Consider the following 20,919-nt stretch of genomic DNA (forward strand, 5'->3'; position numbering starts at 1 on the left):
CTCCATTTATATCTACCCTCTGTTTAGACTACTTAGGGTTTAGGGTTAAGACTATTAGCCATGTATGCTATGATTAACCTTCTAGTAGGGATGTGCAGAACTGGTTCGTGATCAAACCAGATTATTACAAACCAGGCCAGTTTGAGCAGTTTGATTGTGAGCCACTACAAATTGGTTCAGGCTAGCTCATCAAACCAACCAGCCTAGCCAGTTGGTTCAACCAAACCAGTCCGCGTATCCACGGTCCAGTCTGAATTCAGTTTGAATTTGGACCAAACTACTTCAAACAGCTCATGCACACCCCTACTCTCTAGCAGAATGCCCATTTAAAAATATAGGAGAAGCAGAGGTAAAAGAGGATGAGGCTTCTGTACTTTTGATATGTATATAGAAGAGGGGATTTCAGCAAGTCACTGCTGCCCAAATCTTAGATTTATTCCATGGTTTAAAAATTCTGGAGCCCTGTCCTCTTTTGCATCTTGCCACCTTATTCTGATGACTTTACTAGTGCATTTCTTTACTGGTGCACCAAGAAAAGGCATTAATAAGAACTTCAGCTCTGTGTTGGAAAGATACTATTTTCTGACTGCAGGGACACCCCTCTTGGCTGTGAACTGAAACGATATCAGCTGCTTGGAGGAATACTTCCTGAAAATCTACCCAGAGCAGAGAAAGCAGATGGGGCCTTGCCCACGCATAGAGTTTTCTGCTATTAACAACTACCAATATGACTGGGGTGAGATAAATTATGGAATGATAACTGGGGAGCCCCACAGCTGCTAAGCTTCTTTTGGAAACAAGGCCTAAAGAGTTTTGTCTCTCCTTCCATCTCTCAACAAAGACACCAGAAGGAAGGGAGAAAAACATGCCCCTTTACAATAGGTCATGATAATACAATAGTTTCATAGATTGCCTAAGTGCTCTTCTGGGAAAAATTTAAACAGCCTGAATATCAGAGCAATATAGCAAATGAATAACAAAGCTAAAGAATGCACACTAGTATTGTGCAAGAAAAGACCAGAGGGAAAATCTACCTTAGAGAAATACAAGTTTAATTTATAGCATAGTTCTCACAAAATGTTTAGACCCAGACATTAATTATTAAAAGAGAGAGATGCCAGGACTCAAGCTGGAAGCAATAGACCTCATTAACTGCATCCTAATCACAAAGAGATGCATAGGAATGGCTGGGTTTGCTTAATAATGAAGGGAAGGTCTTCAGAACATAATCATATACTCTCTTCTTCATTATTTGAGACATTTCAGTGCTAAGCCCATATTTTGTAAGTCGGTACTGGGAATGAGCCAAAATTCAAATTAAGTCCCCAAACTGCAAATACTAAAGCTAATCCCTAGCTTCTCCCCACCCAGTCTCATACAGGCCCTTTAACATAAAGATACTTAAGATAGTCAACAGAAATTTCTCCTATATTTATTTCTTCCTGTGCCCTCATGCCAGTCAATCACGGTGGTTTCTAGACTCAATTCTTCTACCAAAATTGACCAAAACATCTGTGTAACTGAAAGTTGACTAAAAAGGCTGTTGAGAGTGAGGTCAGCTTCAAACATAGATAGTGATGGTATGTTACACAAGTCAACAACAATGCTGTAATGGAAATTGAACTCATGCCTCAGTGCTTATGAAGCAAGGAAGAAGACTGACGAAAGAGCCACCTTACTCACATTGTGCATGCACAAGGAATAAACTTCATCATTAATTTTCCTCTCAGTGCTTTTTATCTGGAGATTGGTATTTAGTGTGTCAATGTGCCCAAGGAAAAAGGTCAAACAGAATCTTAGACAAGGTAGCTGGTGTCAGTAGTTAGCATCATTGGGTATCTACCAAGGGCCCATGTCTTTCATAGAGGCCCACTGCCAGTCCCTGAGACCATCTTTGTACTCACTGGCTTTGTGCGGTGGTTGTGGCATGACTCAGTTAATAAACTGTGTTTTCCTCCTCTTTCCCATCTGCCAAGTTAAGCTACACCACAAACCTGAGGAGGCCCATGGGAGGCAGTTTGCTGCCATTATGTAAAAATGCATGCAGTTCATATATTTGTCACTTGCTAACATGACTCAATAGTTGTGAACCCTGAGGAAAAGACACTTATTTTTGTTCTTTGCAACATTTATAAACCAATTGCCTATACAAGCATTGTCAAAGCAGTTTGCATTAAAAAATTAAAACAATTCAACCATCATACAAATTCAAAAGCTAACATAAAAGCAAAATGAGTATCAGAGCATTGGATACGGGAGCACCCAACTGGATACAAGAGTGTCAGTGTGCTCAATTTCCATTTTGCATTTAGACTGAAGAGTGATCTAGATTAACATATCCCTTTTAATGATAAAACAGGTAATAACAGAATTTTTGCTGCCTTAGGCTTCTTGGGGAAGGGCAGGATACAGATGAGATATCTGGTGGGCCACTGTGCGAAACAGGATGCTGGACTAGATGGGCCTTGGGCCTGATCCAGCAGGGCTGTTCTTATGTTCTTATATACAATACAAGTCAAGTCACTAGATATATCTGCTACAAGTCAAGTCACAAGCTATATCTGCTACAAACCAGTGCAAAACAAAGTTGCATAAAAGGTAACGAATATCCTGCAATGCAGGCACAGCTTGCATTACTGCAATAAAACTGGAAAGCAAAAAGCTTCCTGGAGGAAAGGAACTGCCATCAGGCCTTCAAAGCCTGCCCTACAGTGCCTGAAATTTTTTGGAAAAGGACAGACTGTCCCCCAGTTTCAGGGGATTATTACTCTTTTTTAATTGGACAATGAAGAGGATTAATTGGTCCTAGTCATTAGTGAAAGGAATAAGAGATTAGACAGTTTGCCTCGGACTGCTACCAGTTTAAATCCCATTCCAGAGATCTGCACCTGCAATTGAGGTTTTGACTAACTTTCCTCACCGACAATTCCACATCACAAGAGATTTTAAAGGCTTTTCCTAATTGTTTGTTTGCTTGTTTTTTTTTAATCAGATAGTAAAATGGAATGATAGAGCTAGTGAGATAGAGATAGAGATAGTGATAGAGTTAGTGATAGTTAGTGAGAAGCCCTATTGTGTATTCATAAGCTTATGGAATGACAAAACATGATTTGGATTGGTGTCACAAATGGTGTAAACAAGTAGGGGGTGAAATAATTTATGTATTAAGAATGTATGTATTGATTAATTAATCTGTGATACAACAGTACAGGATACATGGATGTTTTAGTTGAAGATTGACGTATACATTAAACATATTTGAACCAAGCAAATAATTTTAGAAGAATATTTGAAGTAAAACAACATTTCACAAAGATCTACAAAAGAAAGAATGGCCTATGAAGGCCCATTAATTACAAATAAATACAGTAATTAAAAAGACCTACATAGAATCACAAGTAGGAAAATAAACTGACCAGCTTTTTTAAAAAAATGTTTAGCCCCTGGGATTCATTATCACACCTAGTTATTAATATGTAATTTCTTAAGGGAAAAGAGGGATTAAGATAAAATTAAGTGCCGGATCTAAGCTGCTAACCCCATGCAGTTACTTGGGAGGAGGTCCCAGTCAACTACTTTGAAATAAATGTGCATATGACTGGGCTTCAGGGAGACATGAGGGATTTCTAGGCAGGTAGTAATAGGTGCAGAACATAGGAAGCTGCCATATATTGAGTCAGATCATTGGTCCATTTAGTTCAGCATAGTCTACACATATTAGCAGCAGCCAAGGCTGTGTTTAGAGAGCTCTGGTGGGGTGTGGGGCCTGGGGCAAATCAACCAGTGCGGGGGCCCTTTCCAGTTAATTCTAATAGTGAAAATAGTGGGGCCCGGAGCAGTCACCCTGCTTGTGATGCTGTAAAGACAACCCTGGCAGCAACTTCTCCAAGGTTACAGACAGGAATCTCCCTCAGCTCTATCTTGGAGATGCCAGGAAGGGAACATGGAACCTTCTGCATGCAAGTGCTCTTCCCAGAGTGGCCCCATCCCCTAAGGGGAACATCTTACAGTGCTCACATGTAGTCTCCCATTCAAATGCAAACCAGGGTGGAATCTGCTTGGCTAAGGGAACAATGCATGCTTGCTACCACAAGACCAGAAAGTCGGTGTAAGTGTAAGTAAGGGGAGGAAGACTGAGATAAATGTCAACCCTATAACCCTCAGCAACCCTATAATGCTTAATTGTTAATATTGTAGGATGGAATGGGAGAGGGTTGAGGCCGAGTAAAAGACTTATGACGATACTGTAATAAAACCCAATGTTGTGATCCTCCTTGCAATGCTGATCGGGGCAGTGAGGAGCAGGACCGAAGCTGAGTGAGTCATTTATGTCAACGTTGCAATGTAGCCTGATGTTGTTATTCCCATTACACGGGTAGGGAGCCTGTAACTGAGGCAGAGTGACGCAACCACCGTGTCCCAGCCACTTAAATGCAGACGTGTTGTACTCTTGCCACTCAAACAGTGTAATCCGATGTGTTAAATGATACGTACCTCTGAGTACTACACAGGATTGTGCTGTAAAGCTGCAGTCCCAAACTCACTTACTAGAGAGTAAATCCCTTTCAATACAACAACGGGACTTATTTCCAAGTAAACGTATTTGCTATGAAGCTTCAACCCTATCTATTTTTTACTTGGGAATAAGCACCATCGAACTTTATAGACATTCTTTCTGAGTAGACCAGCATAGGACGGACATTCGAAATAAGACTAGCGAGCCGGGGGCCTCAATCCGCCTTCGCTCGTCTTAAAAGAAATAAATCTCTATGATCAGTACATGTAGGAGCAGGAAGAGTTGTGGCCTCTCTAGGCGTCTGGGAAGCCCGCCTCTCGCTCTCTCCTCCCAGCCGAGACTGGTCGGGGAGGGGAAAGGTCGTTCCAAGCAGCGAGGCGGGAGGCAGGACAGGACGGTCTCGCCTCTGGAGCAGCAATGGCGGAACAAAAAAAGCCGTCTCAGGCGCCCATCAGCCCCCTGAAGAACTTCTTCGCGGGTGGTTTCGGGGGTGTCTGTTTAGTTTTCGTGGGGCATCCGTTGGACACCATCAAGGTGAAGGGGGAGCGACTGGGAGCTGGGGACTACAAAACCCGATATGCACCGCGCGCGCTGGGCTGGGAAGGGAAAGACCTCGTCAGGCGAGAAGGGGTCAATGAACTACCACTCCCCGCATGCATCGCGCGGAAAGAAGCCCAATGAGCGATTTTTCTCGATCTATTTCGAACGTGGCGGGCTCGAGAAAGCTATAGCCTCCATAGCGCATTGCGTGGAATAATACTTGAAACCAGTCTCCGGCATGTTATGTTCAGAACATACTCGGAACTGGAATGTATATAGGCTAGTTTCACAGTGACAGAGAGCAGAGCTGAAGAAGTTCGAAGTGTCCGATGTTTTCTGTGTTCTATAGCGCCGTCCCACATTTGTATAATGAACATTGTTGGGTCCTTAGGATAATACGAGTGTCATGTTATGGCTTCCAATTTGGTCTTCTATCAGTGCGGAACTCAATATAGCATGAGGTGCCGTTGCTGAAAATACAAGCAAAAAAAGCAGTAAAAATGAAGTAAAAGCTATACCTATACATTCCTGTTAACAGAATGCAGTGGAATATTGCTGGGTTGTCATCAGTGTTCTACACTGAACCAGGGAGTGCTTGTGTGACTGTGATTATGCCCTTTGGTAAATTGACATATGAAGAATTCCTCAAGCGTGCAAATATAACGGAGTGGTGGGCACACACACGTATGTACTTGTATGCTGTCCTATTTCAGTTCTTCATCTTGCATTTGCATTATAATAATTAGCAATGGAAGGTTGCAACAATTTAAAAACCTGAATTGCAAACTAAAATTATTGGGCAACATCCAGACTAGTTAGTAATGACTAGTAATGACTGAGCACTGTTGAAATCAATGAGACTAGTAGTTATGGCTAGCTTTGTTCTGTTCATTTCAGTGGGTCTTAATTATGACTAACTTAGTCTCTCTATAAAATACTGATGATAAGAATTCTGCCCCATCTTCACATATGGAGCCAGCATGGTGTAGTGGTTAGAGTGCTAGACTAGGACCAGGGAGACTCGAGTTCAAATCCCCATTCAGCCATGATACTAGCTGGGTGACTCTGGGCCAGCCACTTCTCTCTCAGCCTAACCTACTTCATAGGTTGTTGAAACTCAAGTATGTAGTACACTGCTCTGGGCTCCTTGGAGGAAGAGTGGGATATAAATGTAATAAATAAATTAATAAATAAGAAATTCTCAGCTAACCTTTGTCTTAGTTTAATGGCTGTAACTAGAACAAAAAAGGCTGTAACAAAGTTATGGTGTATCTGGAAGATGTTTGAGCATTAACTTTAGTGAATCTAAGGTACTGCACAACTGCTAGGCAACTGCAGAGAAAGCATTTAAAAGGCAGCCCCATGTACTTGTGATGAACTACTGAGGACAGTAGTTATTGTGATGGACTACTGAGAACAGTCTCTGTAGATGTATAGGTCCCTTCATGTCTTTATAGGCTGTGCATAAAGTGATCCCAGTGAATCAGCAGGTTTCTTTTTTGTTTGCGGAGGCAAGGTTAGACAATTTGTTTTCATTAAAGTGTTTTGGGTCCAAATCCTCCTGGCCAGAGTTGTTTCCCTTTCACATCTATACTTCTAGGGATTGTTTGTGGTTTATTGGACTTCAATGGCAACACTGTAGTTTAGCATGATAATCTCCCAGACATTTTGCATAGTTCCAAAGAGTGCTGGGACTCTGGGAGGTCTCTAATTGTAGTCTGTGTGCTTAGGACAGAAATTGCTTCGGGGTACAGGAACTTCCTGCTTGTTTCTCCAAATTATTCTTCAGACCTGGGAGAAAGAACAGGACAAATCTGTTGTCAGAAATGTTGGTGTGATCTATTATACTCTGACTGACTTTTGATGAGGAGTATTGATTAGGGTGGAGGTGCTGTAGGGAGGCTAATCTCAGCAAAGCTATTTGGTGCCATCCCTTTGGCAGTTCTGTGTGAATTCTGCGCAAAATAATAATTGGAAATTGAGTGTGGAATTCAGCATCCTAAGGTTTTAAGTTTGTGTGTGTGTGTGCGTGTAGGCCAGGGTAGATAACCTTGGCTCTCTAGCTGTTTTGAACTACAACTCCCATTACCTGCAGCCACAGTTTATTGTGGCTGGCTGGGGATGATGGGGGTTGTAGTTCAAAAACCATTTATTGCGGCTGGGGATGAAGGGAGTTATAGTTCAACAACAGCTGGAGAGCGAAGGTTGCCTACCCCTGGTGTAGGCAATGCTTGGATGAAGTCATAGAGGCTGGGGGTGGGAGACTAAGGAGGATTTTCAGCCGGTATCTTCCATAACTCCTTCCCCCTTTCCACAACTGACAGAAGCAGAATAACCTAGGCAAACTAAGCAAATAAAGATATAAATCTTCAACTTCAGCTTTTCTTAACTCAGAACTTGAGTTAACTTTGGCGTAGAATATTTATTTATTTTGTTTATATAGAAGCACCCAGCTGTTTACTAGGGTTGACTAATTTACAGTGTTGTGTTCGCTCCTTACAGATTTTCTATATGAAACCCCTTTAAGCCTGTTTTCCAAATGTCACTGGTTTCCATTTTCAGCTTAATCAGGTGGTTTGGAAGTGCTTGGTGGGAGACAAAGGACAATGATCTTTGCCCTTATATGATCCTGCCAGTTAATCATTAGATGAGGATTAGATTAGCATTCTGTCTTCAGATTTTGAAAGGGATTTGGATCATTTGTTCTTCACATCTCAGCTTAATCATTTAAAACAACTAACTTTGTTTCAGAGAATGTGATCAGATAGTGATGTTGTTTTGTCCTAGCCAAAAGAGCTCGATAATGGTTCTCTTTACCTCAGTGCCAGTCTCTACCTCAACAAATGGATGTTACAGATGTCTAAGACATCCAGATGGGCCTGGCCAGTGCCAAGCTCTTGTTTTCTTAAGTAGTTTTTCTTTGGTGTGTTCATGCCGGTCGACCAACCAAATATTGTTAAAAGTATGTTTTAATGAATTAATTTATTAAAACAATAACAAGGAACAGAGAATCATGCCTCTTCTAAAAATTAACTGACATCCTGGCTAAATTTTCTTGAAGAAGTCTCATTGAAATTAAAAGGACAAGCTAGGCATGCCTAATTTGTCCTTTCAGTGGGACTTGCTCAAGTAAATTTAGTCAGGATGTCAGCCACTGTCTTCTAGAAGATTGCTGGAAATCCATATGGTCCCCTCATTGGCTGTTTTCTATTACTAGGTCAAAATCTTTTTGTTTAGGTGGGCATTTCCTCAATAAATAATTTTAAAAACTATTTTATATTTTTCATTTAAAGCACACAACACTTTATAATAAACAATGGATCATGTAAAACTAGCAAACAAATTATAAACAAAATAGGGCACAGAAAATATCCATACTATTTTAAGCTTAAATATTTCACATTATAAATATCACCCTTAACCGCTCTGGCCTAGTCTAAGTGGACTTAGAATTGTCAATAAAATTAAGAAAAGGAATCAATCTTTCTAAAAAAACAATTTTTCTAATTCATATTCAAACATGCATTAATTTGTGAGGATGGTTTTTCCTTTATTAGGATTCTTCCCCCCCACCACCCTTTTTTAACAGTTCTCTTATTCCTGGTGGTCTTTTTTCCAGTTAAGGGCAACTTTAAATTTTCTTGATATTAATAGCAACACAATTAATTCCTTCTGCAAATGGAGGAGATCTAGCCTTGTAGTAGCAAGCATGACTTGTCCCCTTTGCTAAGCAGGGTCCATGCTGATTGCATATGAATGGGAGACTGCCTTTGTGAGCACTGTAAGTGATTTCCCTTAGGGGATGGGGCCATTCTGGGAAGAGCATCTGCATGCAGAAGGTCCCAGGTTCCCTCTCTGGCACAGCCAAGATAGGGCTGAGAGAGATTCCTGCCTGTAACTTTGGAGAAGCCACTGCCAATCTGTGCAGACAATACAGAGCGGATGACTCTGTATATGACAGCTTCCTATGTTCCAAATTTGAGGCTTTAATATCTCTTAAGCCATGAGTTTAAGTTCCTCAGTGAATGAGTATAACACCATTCACACATAGTAACATAGGAAGCTGCCATATACTGAGTCAGACCATTGGTCTATCTAGCTCAGTATTGTCTACACAGACTGGCAGTGGCTTCTCCAAGGTTGCAGGCAGGAATCTCAGCCTTATCTTGGAGAAGCCAGTGGGAGGGAACTTGAAACCTTCTGCTCTTCCCAAAGCGGCTCCATACACTGATGGGAATATCTTACAGTGCTAACTTGTGGTCTCCAGTGTTCTCTCTAATTTTTTCCCATCTGTCTGCGGAATGAGTTTTGTTCTGGGCGGAAGCATCAAGGCAGTGTGTGCACACATGCATTCAGAGTGGGGCCTTCCTGATTCAACCTGAGCGGGATCTAAAATTAACTGAGCAGACATAAAAAAAACTTGTGAGCACAGACATGAGCACATGCCTTAGAGAGAACACTGGTGGTCTCCCATTCAAATGCAACCAGAGCAGACCCTGCTTAGCTAGGGGGACAAGACATGCTTGCTACCACAAGACAAGAGACATAAGTTTTGGGTGGTATAAAAATATGTAAATAAAATAAAATAAAACCAGCCCTCCTCTCCTAAACACACATTATGTTCAATGTACATTCAAGCTGTGTGCAATGTTTGCACATGCAGTACACACATGCAGTTATTCACAAGTTATGTTGAAAGCATGTACAGTAGTAAACTTCCTATTTGTACCATGCATTTGTTGTATTTGTATCTGGGTTCACTTTTAAAATGAACGTACATACAGTCATTCACACAAAGACATTCATGTACATGTGTACAAACACCTGATTGTACATACAATGTAATGCCTGAATAGGGTTTATGGGGGGCTTCTAGGTTTTCTTTTCTGGCTTTTGTGGCTTCTGTTTTTGCAACAGAGACTTTTTAATCTTGTTGTATTGCTCTTGATCATTTTATCTTTCTTTGTTTGCCACCTTGAGCATTTTACAGGAAAGCAGCATATACATTTTATAACTAATTCTAGAGCTGAATCACTCTCATAAGCTTTGCGAGACGCTGGGCCAGATCATGTGGAGCCCCCTTCTCCCCTCAGCTAGAAACTGGTGATAGGCCTGGGCCACTGTGCTGACTGCTAAGGCATGTTTGCTGCCAGTTTCACAGCTGGATCTAGGCTATTTGTGGGTCATGGGCAAGAGACCTTTGGTGACCCGCCCCTCCCACCCCTTTTCATTCTCAGTGCTCTGTCCTGGCCTCCTTATTCTGGTCTTCCCACCATTTGCTCCAGTCTCCAGAAACTGCCTAACTCTTTTATTTTCCACCAGGAGATTATGGTTGCCAACTGGCCTGACTTGCTGCTATGCCTTTTAACAGCTGCTTGCTCTTCAGAAATCAACAGATAAAGCTTTTCACAACATGACTGTATAGCTTATGGCCATACTACAGCCTATGGCCATACCAACACACCTGAGCTCATCTGATCTTGGAAGCTAACCAGGGTCAGGCCTGGTTAGTATTTGGATGGGAATACCGGGTACTGTAGGTCTTGCAGGAGCAAGCATGTCCCCTTTGCTAAACATAGTCTGCCCTGATTTGCTATTGGATGAGTGACTACATGTGAGCACTGTGTTCTGTAAGATATTTTCCTTAGGGGATGGGGGTCATAGCTCAGGTATGGAGCATCTGCTTGCTTGCAGAAGGTCCCAGGTTCAATCCCTGGCATTTCCAAGTAGGGCTGGAAGAGACACCTGTCTGAAACCTTGAGGAGTTGCTGCCACTCAGTGCAGACCAGGGTCCCCAGATGTTATTGGACTTCAACTCCATAATCCCCAGCCAAAGGCCACTGAGGCTGAGGATTATGGGAGTCCAGTAACATCTGGGGACCCAACATTGAAAATCCCTGATGTAGACAATACTGCGCTAGATGAGGCATTATTAATTATTATTATTATTATTAACATTTATAGCCCGCTCTTCCTCCAAAGAGCCCAGAGTGGTGTACTACATACTTAGGCTTCTCCTCACAACAACCCTGTGAAGTAGGTTAGGCTGAGAGAGAAGTGACTGGCCCAGAGTCACCCAGCAAGTATCATGGCTGAATGGGGATTTTTGAACTCGGGTCTCCCCGGTCCTAGTCCAGCACTCTAACCACTACACCACGCTGGCTCTCATAGACGCAATAGTCTGACTTGGTATAAGGCAGCTTCCTATGAAGACAAATGAATGTCTCTCTGCACATTGGTCTGTTGTTAAAGGCCCAAAGCAGAGACAGGCAACTCTGCTAAGAAAACCTTGCTTTCTGTTCTGTAGGGGCCTCATGTTAGGTCAGACTTTCTGCCAGGTCTGGATTTGGGGAGAGATTGTCCATGGCTCCAGCCAAGCATTGTTAGAGGGAGGCTGCTTTAGTCAATCTTCTTTAACCTTACAATTAAGCATCCATCTGAATACTTGATAATGAGAATTGCCTGTGGGCAAGTATGCAGGTTAACTATCTTTCCTTGCCCACCCCCCACCCCTGCCACCGCCAGTCAAGCACTCTTTCTCTCCAGTTAGAGGGCTGGTTTGGAGAGGAAAAGGAAAAAAAATATGTGAGAGGAAGAGGGAAATGTCGGGCAGGCAGTTGGAACTGTGGGCCATTTCTCCACCAAACTCACCATTTCCTCTTGAAACCAATTTTATAATTAAATGGGCCCAATCATAAGAGAAAACTCCTTTATTCCTTATATTTTTTTTCTATTTGTTTTGCAGGTCAGACTCCAGACTCAACCAAAACCTTTGCCAGGACAGTCTCTACTCTATGCTGGGACCTTTGACTGCTTCAAGAAGACTCTTGTTCAAGAGGTATTATGTCAGTTCAGTTGCAATGCCTGTCAGAAATGTCAGTTCTTCATGTACCTTTACAGTGTAATAAAACTGCGTGGGAATGATGCCTCCCATGAGATCCTGATATGTTCCTGGGTTATCAACTCAGATGGTTCAAGCTCAAGTCCTTAAAAATGACTTTCTTCTTGACAGGTAAAATTATCCAGTTTTTAGACAAATTTCTTTTTGAACATCAGACATCTACCACTGTTCAGGAGAGGGAATTTGGAATCTTTGGAATCCTTGTGTTTTCCAGAATGCTTGAGAAAGATTAGGATATTAGGTATGGGATTTAATTAGATATATGTGCTGCAGCCACCTAATGGCACAGTGGGAAATGACTTACCTAGCAAGTGTGAGGTTTCCGGTTCGTATCCCCGCTGGTATGTTTCCCAGACTATGGGAAGCACCTATATCAGGCAGCAGCGATATAGGAAGATGCTGAAAGACATCATCTCAAACTGTGCGGGAGGAGGCAATGGTAAACCCCTCCTGTATTCTACCAAAGAAATAACACAGGGCTCTGTGGTCGCCAGGAGTTGACAGTGACTGAAGGGCACACTTTACCTTTTTATGTGCTGCAGCTTCCAGGGCAAACATTTAGTGCTGGCTCCCAAGACTGCTTGGCAGGCCTGTAACCAGTCTCAAAAAAAATGGGGGGGAGGGATTGCAGAAGTCGGGAGACAGGATAGAGAATGTTCAGTGAAAACAGTCAGTGAGGCTGGGGAGGAAAGAGAATTTTTTGGTGTGGCAGGTACACACCATGCCACCAGCTGGCTATGGGCCTGCTGCTTGGAAGTGCAGTGCAAGTGCAGGGATTCTCAACACCTGGGAGGAGACCTGGGACTTCACTTGGTTGTGCAGTGCTTTGGAGGCACTCTTGGCACCTTGGGAAGTGCTACATGACACAGATGAATTCCAGGCTTCCTCCTGAACTAAACCTCAGCGGGATTCTTCTAAACCAATTTCAAACTGGTTTTGGGGTGGGCTATGGGGTGGAGACTGCCTTGGTCGGCCTGATGGATGATCTCCAATTGGCAATTGACGGAGGAAGTGTGACTCTGTTGGTCCTTTTGGATCTCTTGGCGGCTTTTGATACTATTGACCATAGTATCCTTCTGGAACGTCTGAGGGTGTTGGGTGTAGGAGGCACTGTTTTACAGTGGTTCCACTCCTACCTCTCGGATAAATTCCATATGGTGTCGATTGGAGACTGTTGCTCTTCAAAATCTGAGCTTAAGTATGGTGTCCCTCAAGGCTCCGTACTTTCTCCAATGCTTTTTAACATCTACATGAAACCGCTGGGAGAGATCATCAGGGGATTTGGAGCTGGGTGTTACCAGTACGCTGATGACACCCAGATCTACTTCTCCATGTTAACTTCTCCAGGAGCTGGCATATCCTCCCTAAATGCCTGCCTGGAAGCAGTAATGGACTGGATGAGGGAGAATAAACTGAAGCTGAATCCAGATAAGACGGAGGTACTTATTGTGCGGGGTCAGAACTCTAGAGACGATTTTGATCTGCCTCTTCTAGATGGGGGTCATGCTTCCCCAAAAGGAACAGGTTCGCAGTCTGGGAGTACTTCTGGATTCACACCTCTCCCTGGTTTCTCAGGTTGAGGTGGTGGCCAGGGGTGCTTTCTATCAACTCCGGATGATACGCCAGCTGTGCCCATTTCTCGAGATCAATGACCTCAAAACTGTGGTACATCTGCTGGTAACCTCCAGACTGGACTTTTCTAATGCACTCTACGTGGGCCTGCCTTTGTACATAGTCCGGAAACTTCAGTTGGTTCAGAACACGGCAGCCGTGTTGGTCTCTGGGACATCTCTGAGAGACCATGTTACTCCTTTACTGATGGAGTTACACTGGCTGCCAATAGGTTTCCGGACAAAATACAAAGTGCTAGTTATATACAAAGTCCTAAATGGCTTAGGCCCTGAGTACCTAAGAGAGCGTCTTCTTCGTTATGAGCCCCACCGCCCTCTGAGGTCATCTGAGGAGGTCCGTCTCCAGTTATCGCCAACTCATTTGGTGGCGACACAGAGACGGGCCTTCTCGGTTGCTGCCCCGAGATTGTGGAATGCGCTCCCTGCTGGGATGCGATCCTCCCCATCTCTGGCAATTTTCAAAAAACACCTGAAAATCCATCTTTTCACCCAAGCTTTCTCAGCTTCCTAAATTGTGAGGGTTTTAATTTCTGGTTTATTTTAAAATTCAAAACCCGATTTTGGGGTTTTTAATCATTGTAATTGTTTAATTGTTGTTTTAAAATGTTTTTAAATTGTTAATTGTTATATTGTTTTTTAATTTGTTTTAGCTCTTTACTGTTTTAGTGGTGTGTTTTAATTGTAAACTGCCCTGAGCCATTTTGGAAGGGCGGTATACAAATCAAATCAAATCAAATCATAAATAAATAAATAAAACCTCACATTTTGCTTGGGAGATGTTTGAAGCACCTCAGGAATTCAGTAAAGTGTCATGATAAGACCTTGCCCCCTTGCCTGTTGGGGTAGGGGTGGGGTTCTGTCAGCTACACATTTTGTTTGGAAAAAATGTTGCAAACCAAAACCCAAGCCAAATTTTGTGGCCCTCTGTCTAGAGCAAGTTACCATGATCAGGCTACGCACTCTTCCCCCCCCTCCCACCCCCAAACTATTTCAATAGTTTGAGAACAAGTGTAAATCTAGCAGCAAATATTTTGGGCTTCTGCTTGGAAGTGCTTGTCTTCGACTCTAGATGCTTTTACTTGTGAGTCCCATTGATTTCTACGATGCTTAGAATTGCATTTGTAAAAGGGAGAGTCTTGCTGACACACCATCTTGTACATAGTTGTTGTGGAACGGTATGACTCCCACTTGCCTATTAATACATGACAATGAGGTCATTCACACAACCAGCCACAGCAGGGTAGGAGCGGGAAAACTTGGGCAGTGAGGTTTGTGTGGAGCCATGGGACCCTCTCCTACCCTGATGCTCCAGAGCAGGGCTACCCTGTTCTTGAACTTAACCTTTAACAAAGGTAAAAGGGGCAAAGCTCCATCTTACTTCGACAGCCCCAATAGTGTGTGTGATTGAGGCTGTTTGCAGCAGCTCCTGGCAGCCTGACTTGCTCTAAAGCACAGAATGCCACCCATAGAGTGGCCAAGAATCCGGGAGCTACTGCATTAACACAGGCAACCTCTCCACTGCCCACGCAATGCATTGTGGGAAGCTGGAGGACTTCCTCCTCAAGTTCACTATTGCAGTCAACTCCGATCGTGTGGGCACGTAGTCCGCTACTCATGTGGGGGAAGGTAGGTATACTCCTGCCTCCCCCCACCCCGCAGCCCTCCCTAGCCCCCAGGGATTTTGGTTGCCTTAACAACCTTAATGTTCAAACATGTAGCAAATGTACCAAGTTGGTTTAAAAAAAACACACACAACTTACTTGGTAAGTCAAAAAGTATCAAGTTGCTGCATTATGGTGGTTTCCCCCACAGAGTTCTTGAGTCAGTGTGAAAATTGTTGAACTTTTCACATAATAATTGTCAACAGAAAATTCACTCAGTGTCTTACATAGTGAAAGGAATGAGAAATTGGTTCACTATCCCAAAAGGGCTCACAATCTAAAAGACAATCTAAAAGTGGAACTACCAGCAACTGGGAGGGACACTATGCTTGGAAGAATAAGATCACTTGTTATCCCGTTGCTGAATATAAGACAGCCACATTGTCTGGTGCAGCTCAGGAGTTCATAGCAGCTATGACAACTATGGCCTATCCCAATTGATCACGGGGCTAACACACACTGCTGGTAACACTCTTGATTTGGTCTTTTGCTCAGATCAGGTTGGTGTTCAGTGAGTTGATTGATTTGATTGGTTAAGTGCCGTCAAGTTGGTGTCGACTCTTAGAGACCACATAGATAGATTCTCTCCAGGATGATCTGTCTTCAACTTGGCCTTTAATGTCTCTCAGTGGTACATTCATTGCTGTCATAATCGAGTCCATCCACCTTGCTGCTGGTCGTCGTCTTCTTCTATTTCCTTCAACTTTCCCCAGCACAATAGACCACTCAAGGGAGCTGGTTCTTTGCATAAAATGTCCAAAGTATGATAGTTTGAGCCTGGTCATTTGTGCCTCAAGCGAAAATTCTGGATTGATTTGTTCTATGATCCATTTTTGTTTTCCTGGCTGTCCATGGTATCCTCAAAAGTCTTCTCCAGCACCAAAGTTCAAAAGCGTCAATGCTTTTTCTATCTTGCTTCTTCAAAGTCCAGCTTTCACATCCATAGAGTGTCATGGGAAAAACCATTGTCTGAACAGTTCTAATCTGTATAGATATAGTCACAACACGGCATCTAAATATCCTTTCCAAGGCCTTCATTGAAACCCTACTAAGTACGAGTCTACGACCTATTTCTTGACTGCTGGATCCTTTACTGTTGACGGTCGATCCTAAAAGGCTGGATCCTAAAAGTGGGTGGAGACTCCTAAAGTATCTCCTTTGTCATGGAGATACTGACAAGAGATACTTTGTCATGAATGGACTACCGTCTGGTTAAGGTTGGTGTTGTGGCCACAACCCAACTTTTCAGGACCTATTAGGATGGTTCACCCAAGAAGGCTATTGGATCCTATAGGCCTTGGAGGTTTTTAGACTTGGTTCTGCTGGTGATTCTGTTTATGCCCTGATAGAGACCTGGAATAGTGCCTACTGCCCTGGTAAGCCCTCTATCGCCCCTAAGTGTCTTCTATGTTCTGCTTCAAAACTGGCTGCATGGTACACTGAACATCTATGGGAGCTGAAGCGGCAAGAGAGAAGACTAGAGTGTAAGTGGAAGAAGACTTGACTTAACTCCAACAAGACACAACATAAAGCCCAAGGCTTATTTTGTGGCAATGCACGCACTGAAGAAGCAATTCTATTCTACAAGTATTATGTTCACTTCCCGCAGAATTGTTCAGAGTTGTAAGGGGATTGATTCAGGTTCCCTCCTCTCTGAAATTAGATCTGGATTTTTCATGATCCTGCTGTGATGCTTCTGACAACTTTTTTACTGATAAAATATCTTGCACTTGGACTTCATGGTTTTGGCGGGGTCAATTGTAGAGGTGTCCAGTAGCACCTCTGGTCCAGTTAGAATGGATCAGTTTCAATTTGTGACTAAGGATGTGGATAAGTTCCTTGGAACTGTTTGACCTATCACTTGTCCTTTGGATCAATGCCCAGTGTGACTTATGACATCTAGCAGGGAGGTTGTTTAAGATGGCCTAGTTGACATCATAAATGCTTCACTGAGGGAGGGTAGGTTGCTTCCATGTTTGAAGGAGGCAATTGTGAGACCTTTACTTAAATAGCCTGCCCTAGATCTGTCGGTGATGGATAATTATAGGGCAGTCTCCAACGTCCCTTGAGTGGGCAAGGTGATTGAGAGGGTGGTGGCTTATCAACTCCAGGCAGTTTTGGAAGATACTGTTATCTAGTTCCATTTCAAACGGGCTTTAGAGCAGGCTCTGGGGTGGTGACAGCCCTGGTCAGCCTGATGGATAATCTCTATCAAGGAATGGACAGAGGGAGTGTGATTCTGTTGGTTCTTTTGGACCTATCTGTGATTTTTGATATTATCGACCATGGTATCCTTCTGGATCATCTGGGGGATAAGAACATAAGAACAGCCCTGCTGGATCAGGCCCATGGCCCATCTAGTCCAGCATCCTGGTTCACACAGTGGCTGACCAGATGCCTCTGGAAGCCTACAGGCAGCAGTTGAGGGCACAACCTCTCTCCTGCTATTACTCCCCTGCTACTCAGAGGCATCCTGCCACTGAGGCTGGTGGCCTATAGCCCTCTGACTAGTGCCAATGATAGACTTCTCCTCCATGAAGTTATCCAAACCCCTCTTAAAGCCATCCAGGTTGTTGGCTGTCACCACATCTTGTGGCAGAAAATTCTACAAGTTGATCATACGTTGTGTGAAAAAGTACTTCCGTTTGTTGGTGCTAGATTTGCTGGCAATCAATTTCATGGGATGACCCCTGGTTCTAGTGTTATGTGAGAGGGAGGAAATTTTCTATCTATCCACTTTCTCCACATCATGTATGATTTTATAGACCTCTATCATGTTTCCCCACATTCGTCTCTTTTCTAAACTAAATAGCCCTAGGTGTTGTTGCCTTGCCTTATAAGAAAGGTGCTCTAGGCAAGACATAAAAGCACACAATTCAAAGCACAGTGCTAAAAACAATATAAAAACAATTCAAAAACAATTAAAACCATTTAAAACCAATTAAAATACTTTATAAAAAGTTTTTTTCCAATTCCCTTCCTAATGATTGGAATTGGCCTTTTTCACAACTGCAATACATTGAAACACTTTCAACGAGCTGTCAACCACAACCACAAGATCCCTCTCCTGGTCAGTCACCGGCAGCTCAGATCCCATCAACGTATACTTGAAGTTGGGGTTTTTCGTCCCAATGTGCATCACTTTACACTTGCTAACATTGAACCACATTTGCCAGTTTGTTGCCCACTCACAGTTTGGAGAGATCCTTGTGGAGCTCCTTGCAATCTATTTTGGATTTCACTACCCTAAATAGTTTGGTATCATCTGCAAATCTGGCCACCTCGCTGCTTACCTCAACTTCTAGATCATATAAGAATAAATTAAAAAGCACCGGTCCCAGTACAGATCCTTTTCCTCCATTGTGAAAACTCTCCATTTATACCTACTCTTTGTTTCCTGTCCTTCAACCAGTTAGTAATCCACACATGTACTTGTCCCCTTATCCCATGACTGCTAAGTTTTCTCAAGCGTCTTTGATGAGGAACTTTGTTGAAAGCTTTTTGAAAGTCCAGGTATACTATGTCAACTGGATCACCTTGATCCACACACTTATTGACCCTCTCAAAGAACTCCAAAAGTTTCGTGAGGCAAGGTTTACCTTTGCAGAAGCCATGCTGGTTCTCCCCCAGCAGGGCCTGTTCTTCTATGTGCTTAACTATTTTATCCTTGAAGATGCTTTCCATCAATTTTCCTGGAACAGAAATTAAGCTAACCGGCCTGTCATTTCCCGGATTGTCCCTGGATCCCTTTTTGAAAATCAGTGTTGAAAATCGGGAATAGGTGGTAATGCTTTGCAGTGGTTCTGTTCCTATCTCTCTGGTAGATTCCATATGGTGTCGCTTGGAGATAGACTAACAAGAGCTATTGTATGGTGTTCCTCAGAGCTCCATCCTATCTCTGATGCTTTTTAACGTCTACATGAAACCGCTGGGTGAGATCATCAGGAGGTTTGGAGCAGGGTAGGCTCATGACACCCAAATCTATTTCTCTATGACATCATCATCAGGAAATGGCATAATCCCCTAAATGCCTGCCTACAGGCAGTAATGGACTAGATGAGGAATAATCCCCAGCATAGCATCCCTTCTGTGGGTGTTTCTGGTGTCTTATGCTATTTTTTAGATTGTGAGCCCTTTGGGTACAGGGAACCATTTTATTTATTTGTTTGTTATGTAAACTGCTTTGGGAACTTCTGTTGAAATGTAGTATATAAATATTTGTTGTACTCGTATTCATAATAAATTGAAGCTGAATCCAAGCAAGACAAAGATACTCATGGTAAGGGGTCATACTTAGAGAGACACGAAAGATCTTCCTGTTCTGGATGGGTTTGCACTCCCGCTGAAGAAACAGGTATGTAGCTTGAGAGTGCTTCTGGACTCAGGCCTCACTCTGGTTTCTTAGGTTAAGGCTATGGCCAGGAGCACTTTCTATCAACTTCGGTTGATACAACAGCTGTGTCCGTTCCTTGAGGATAATGATCTCAGAACTGTAGTGCACTATCTAGTAACCTCTAGGCTTAATTACTGCAATGCACTCTACGTGGGGCTGCCTTTGTATGTGGTTCGGAAAGTTCACTTGGTCCAAAATGCAGCGGTTAGATTGGTACTCTGGGATTTCTTAGAGAAACCATATTATGCCTGTTTTAAAGCAAATGCATTGGCTACCAATAGGTTTCCAGGCAAAATACAAAGTGCTGGTAATTACCTTTAAAGCTCTAAATGGCTTAGGACTGGGTTACCCGGGAGAGTGCCTTCTTCTGCATGATCACCACCACACATTAAGATTGATTTATTTATTTATTTATTTATTTATTTATTGAAATATTTCTATCCCGCTCTTCCTCCCAGGAGCTCATGCTTATTTTTATCCTCACAACAACCCTGTGAGGTAGGTTAGGCTGAGAAATACATGACTGATCATTGAGAGAGGTCCATCTCCATATACCACCAGCCCGTCTGGTGGTGACTCGGGAGTAGGCATCCTCTGTAGTTGCTCCTGGGTTGTTGAATGTGCTCCCTATAGACATTCATGGTTTAACGTCTTAACCAGCCTTCAGAAGAGCCCTTAAGACACATTTTTTAAGCCTGGCTTTTAGTAATCTTTGAATCTTTTAAATTGCCATTTTGTTTGTTTTATTTCGTCTTTATTGTGTTTATTTTTGTGAGCCATGTAGAGCCTTTGGATCAGGTGGTATATTAAACAAACAAATAAATAATTTATCCTCTCTCAATGTCGGCACAGGGAGCAAAGGCCCCTCTGACAACCTTGTTGGGTGGGCAGAAACCCTTGGGAGCTGGCGGTCCTTCAGGTATCCAGTTGGTCCGACGAATTGGTTTGCAGAGCAGTGGTTCTGTCTGAATTCAGACCAAACCACCACATGCGATCTGTACACACCCCTAATCCTCAGTTATTGGACATTTGACTCTTTAACATTATAATCACTAAGACAAGTTGGAGGCATGTTGTCACAGAATTCAGCAGAGAAATCAAGGACTCCCTCTGGAGACTGTCGGCATCATCCCTCAATGCAGATATGTGCACAAGCCCATAGCTGGCCAAAATCTGTGTACCCCTGACCTGTATTTCGTAGTAATGTATGTCTCCAAAGGAATGAAGCAGGCTTGAATCTTTCTCTTAGCACAGCAGTCTGGCTAATGTTAGGCCTG

At 43.0% G+C, this 20,919-nt stretch overlaps 1 protein-coding gene across 1 annotated transcript in view; it reads left to right on the top strand.

The window, feature by feature from the left end:
- The first annotated feature begins 4,812 nt into the window (after positions 1–4,812).
- SLC25A20 (solute carrier family 25 member 20) overlaps positions 4,813–20,919 on the top strand; it is a 33,995-nt gene continuing 17,888 nt past the window's right edge. The window contains exons 1-2 of the mRNA XM_053302951.1: positions 4,813–5,050; positions 11,802–11,894. Of these exons, the coding sequence (XP_053158926.1) occupies positions 4,934–5,050; positions 11,802–11,894 (210 nt within the window). The 5' untranslated portion in view covers positions 4,813–4,933. The remainder of the gene's footprint in view (positions 5,051–11,801; positions 11,895–20,919) is intronic.

This window comes from Hemicordylus capensis, chromosome 2 (assembly GCF_027244095.1).
Source record: "Hemicordylus capensis ecotype Gifberg chromosome 2, rHemCap1.1.pri, whole genome shotgun sequence".
Taxonomy (NCBI): Eukaryota; Metazoa; Chordata; class Lepidosauria; order Squamata; family Cordylidae; genus Hemicordylus; species Hemicordylus capensis.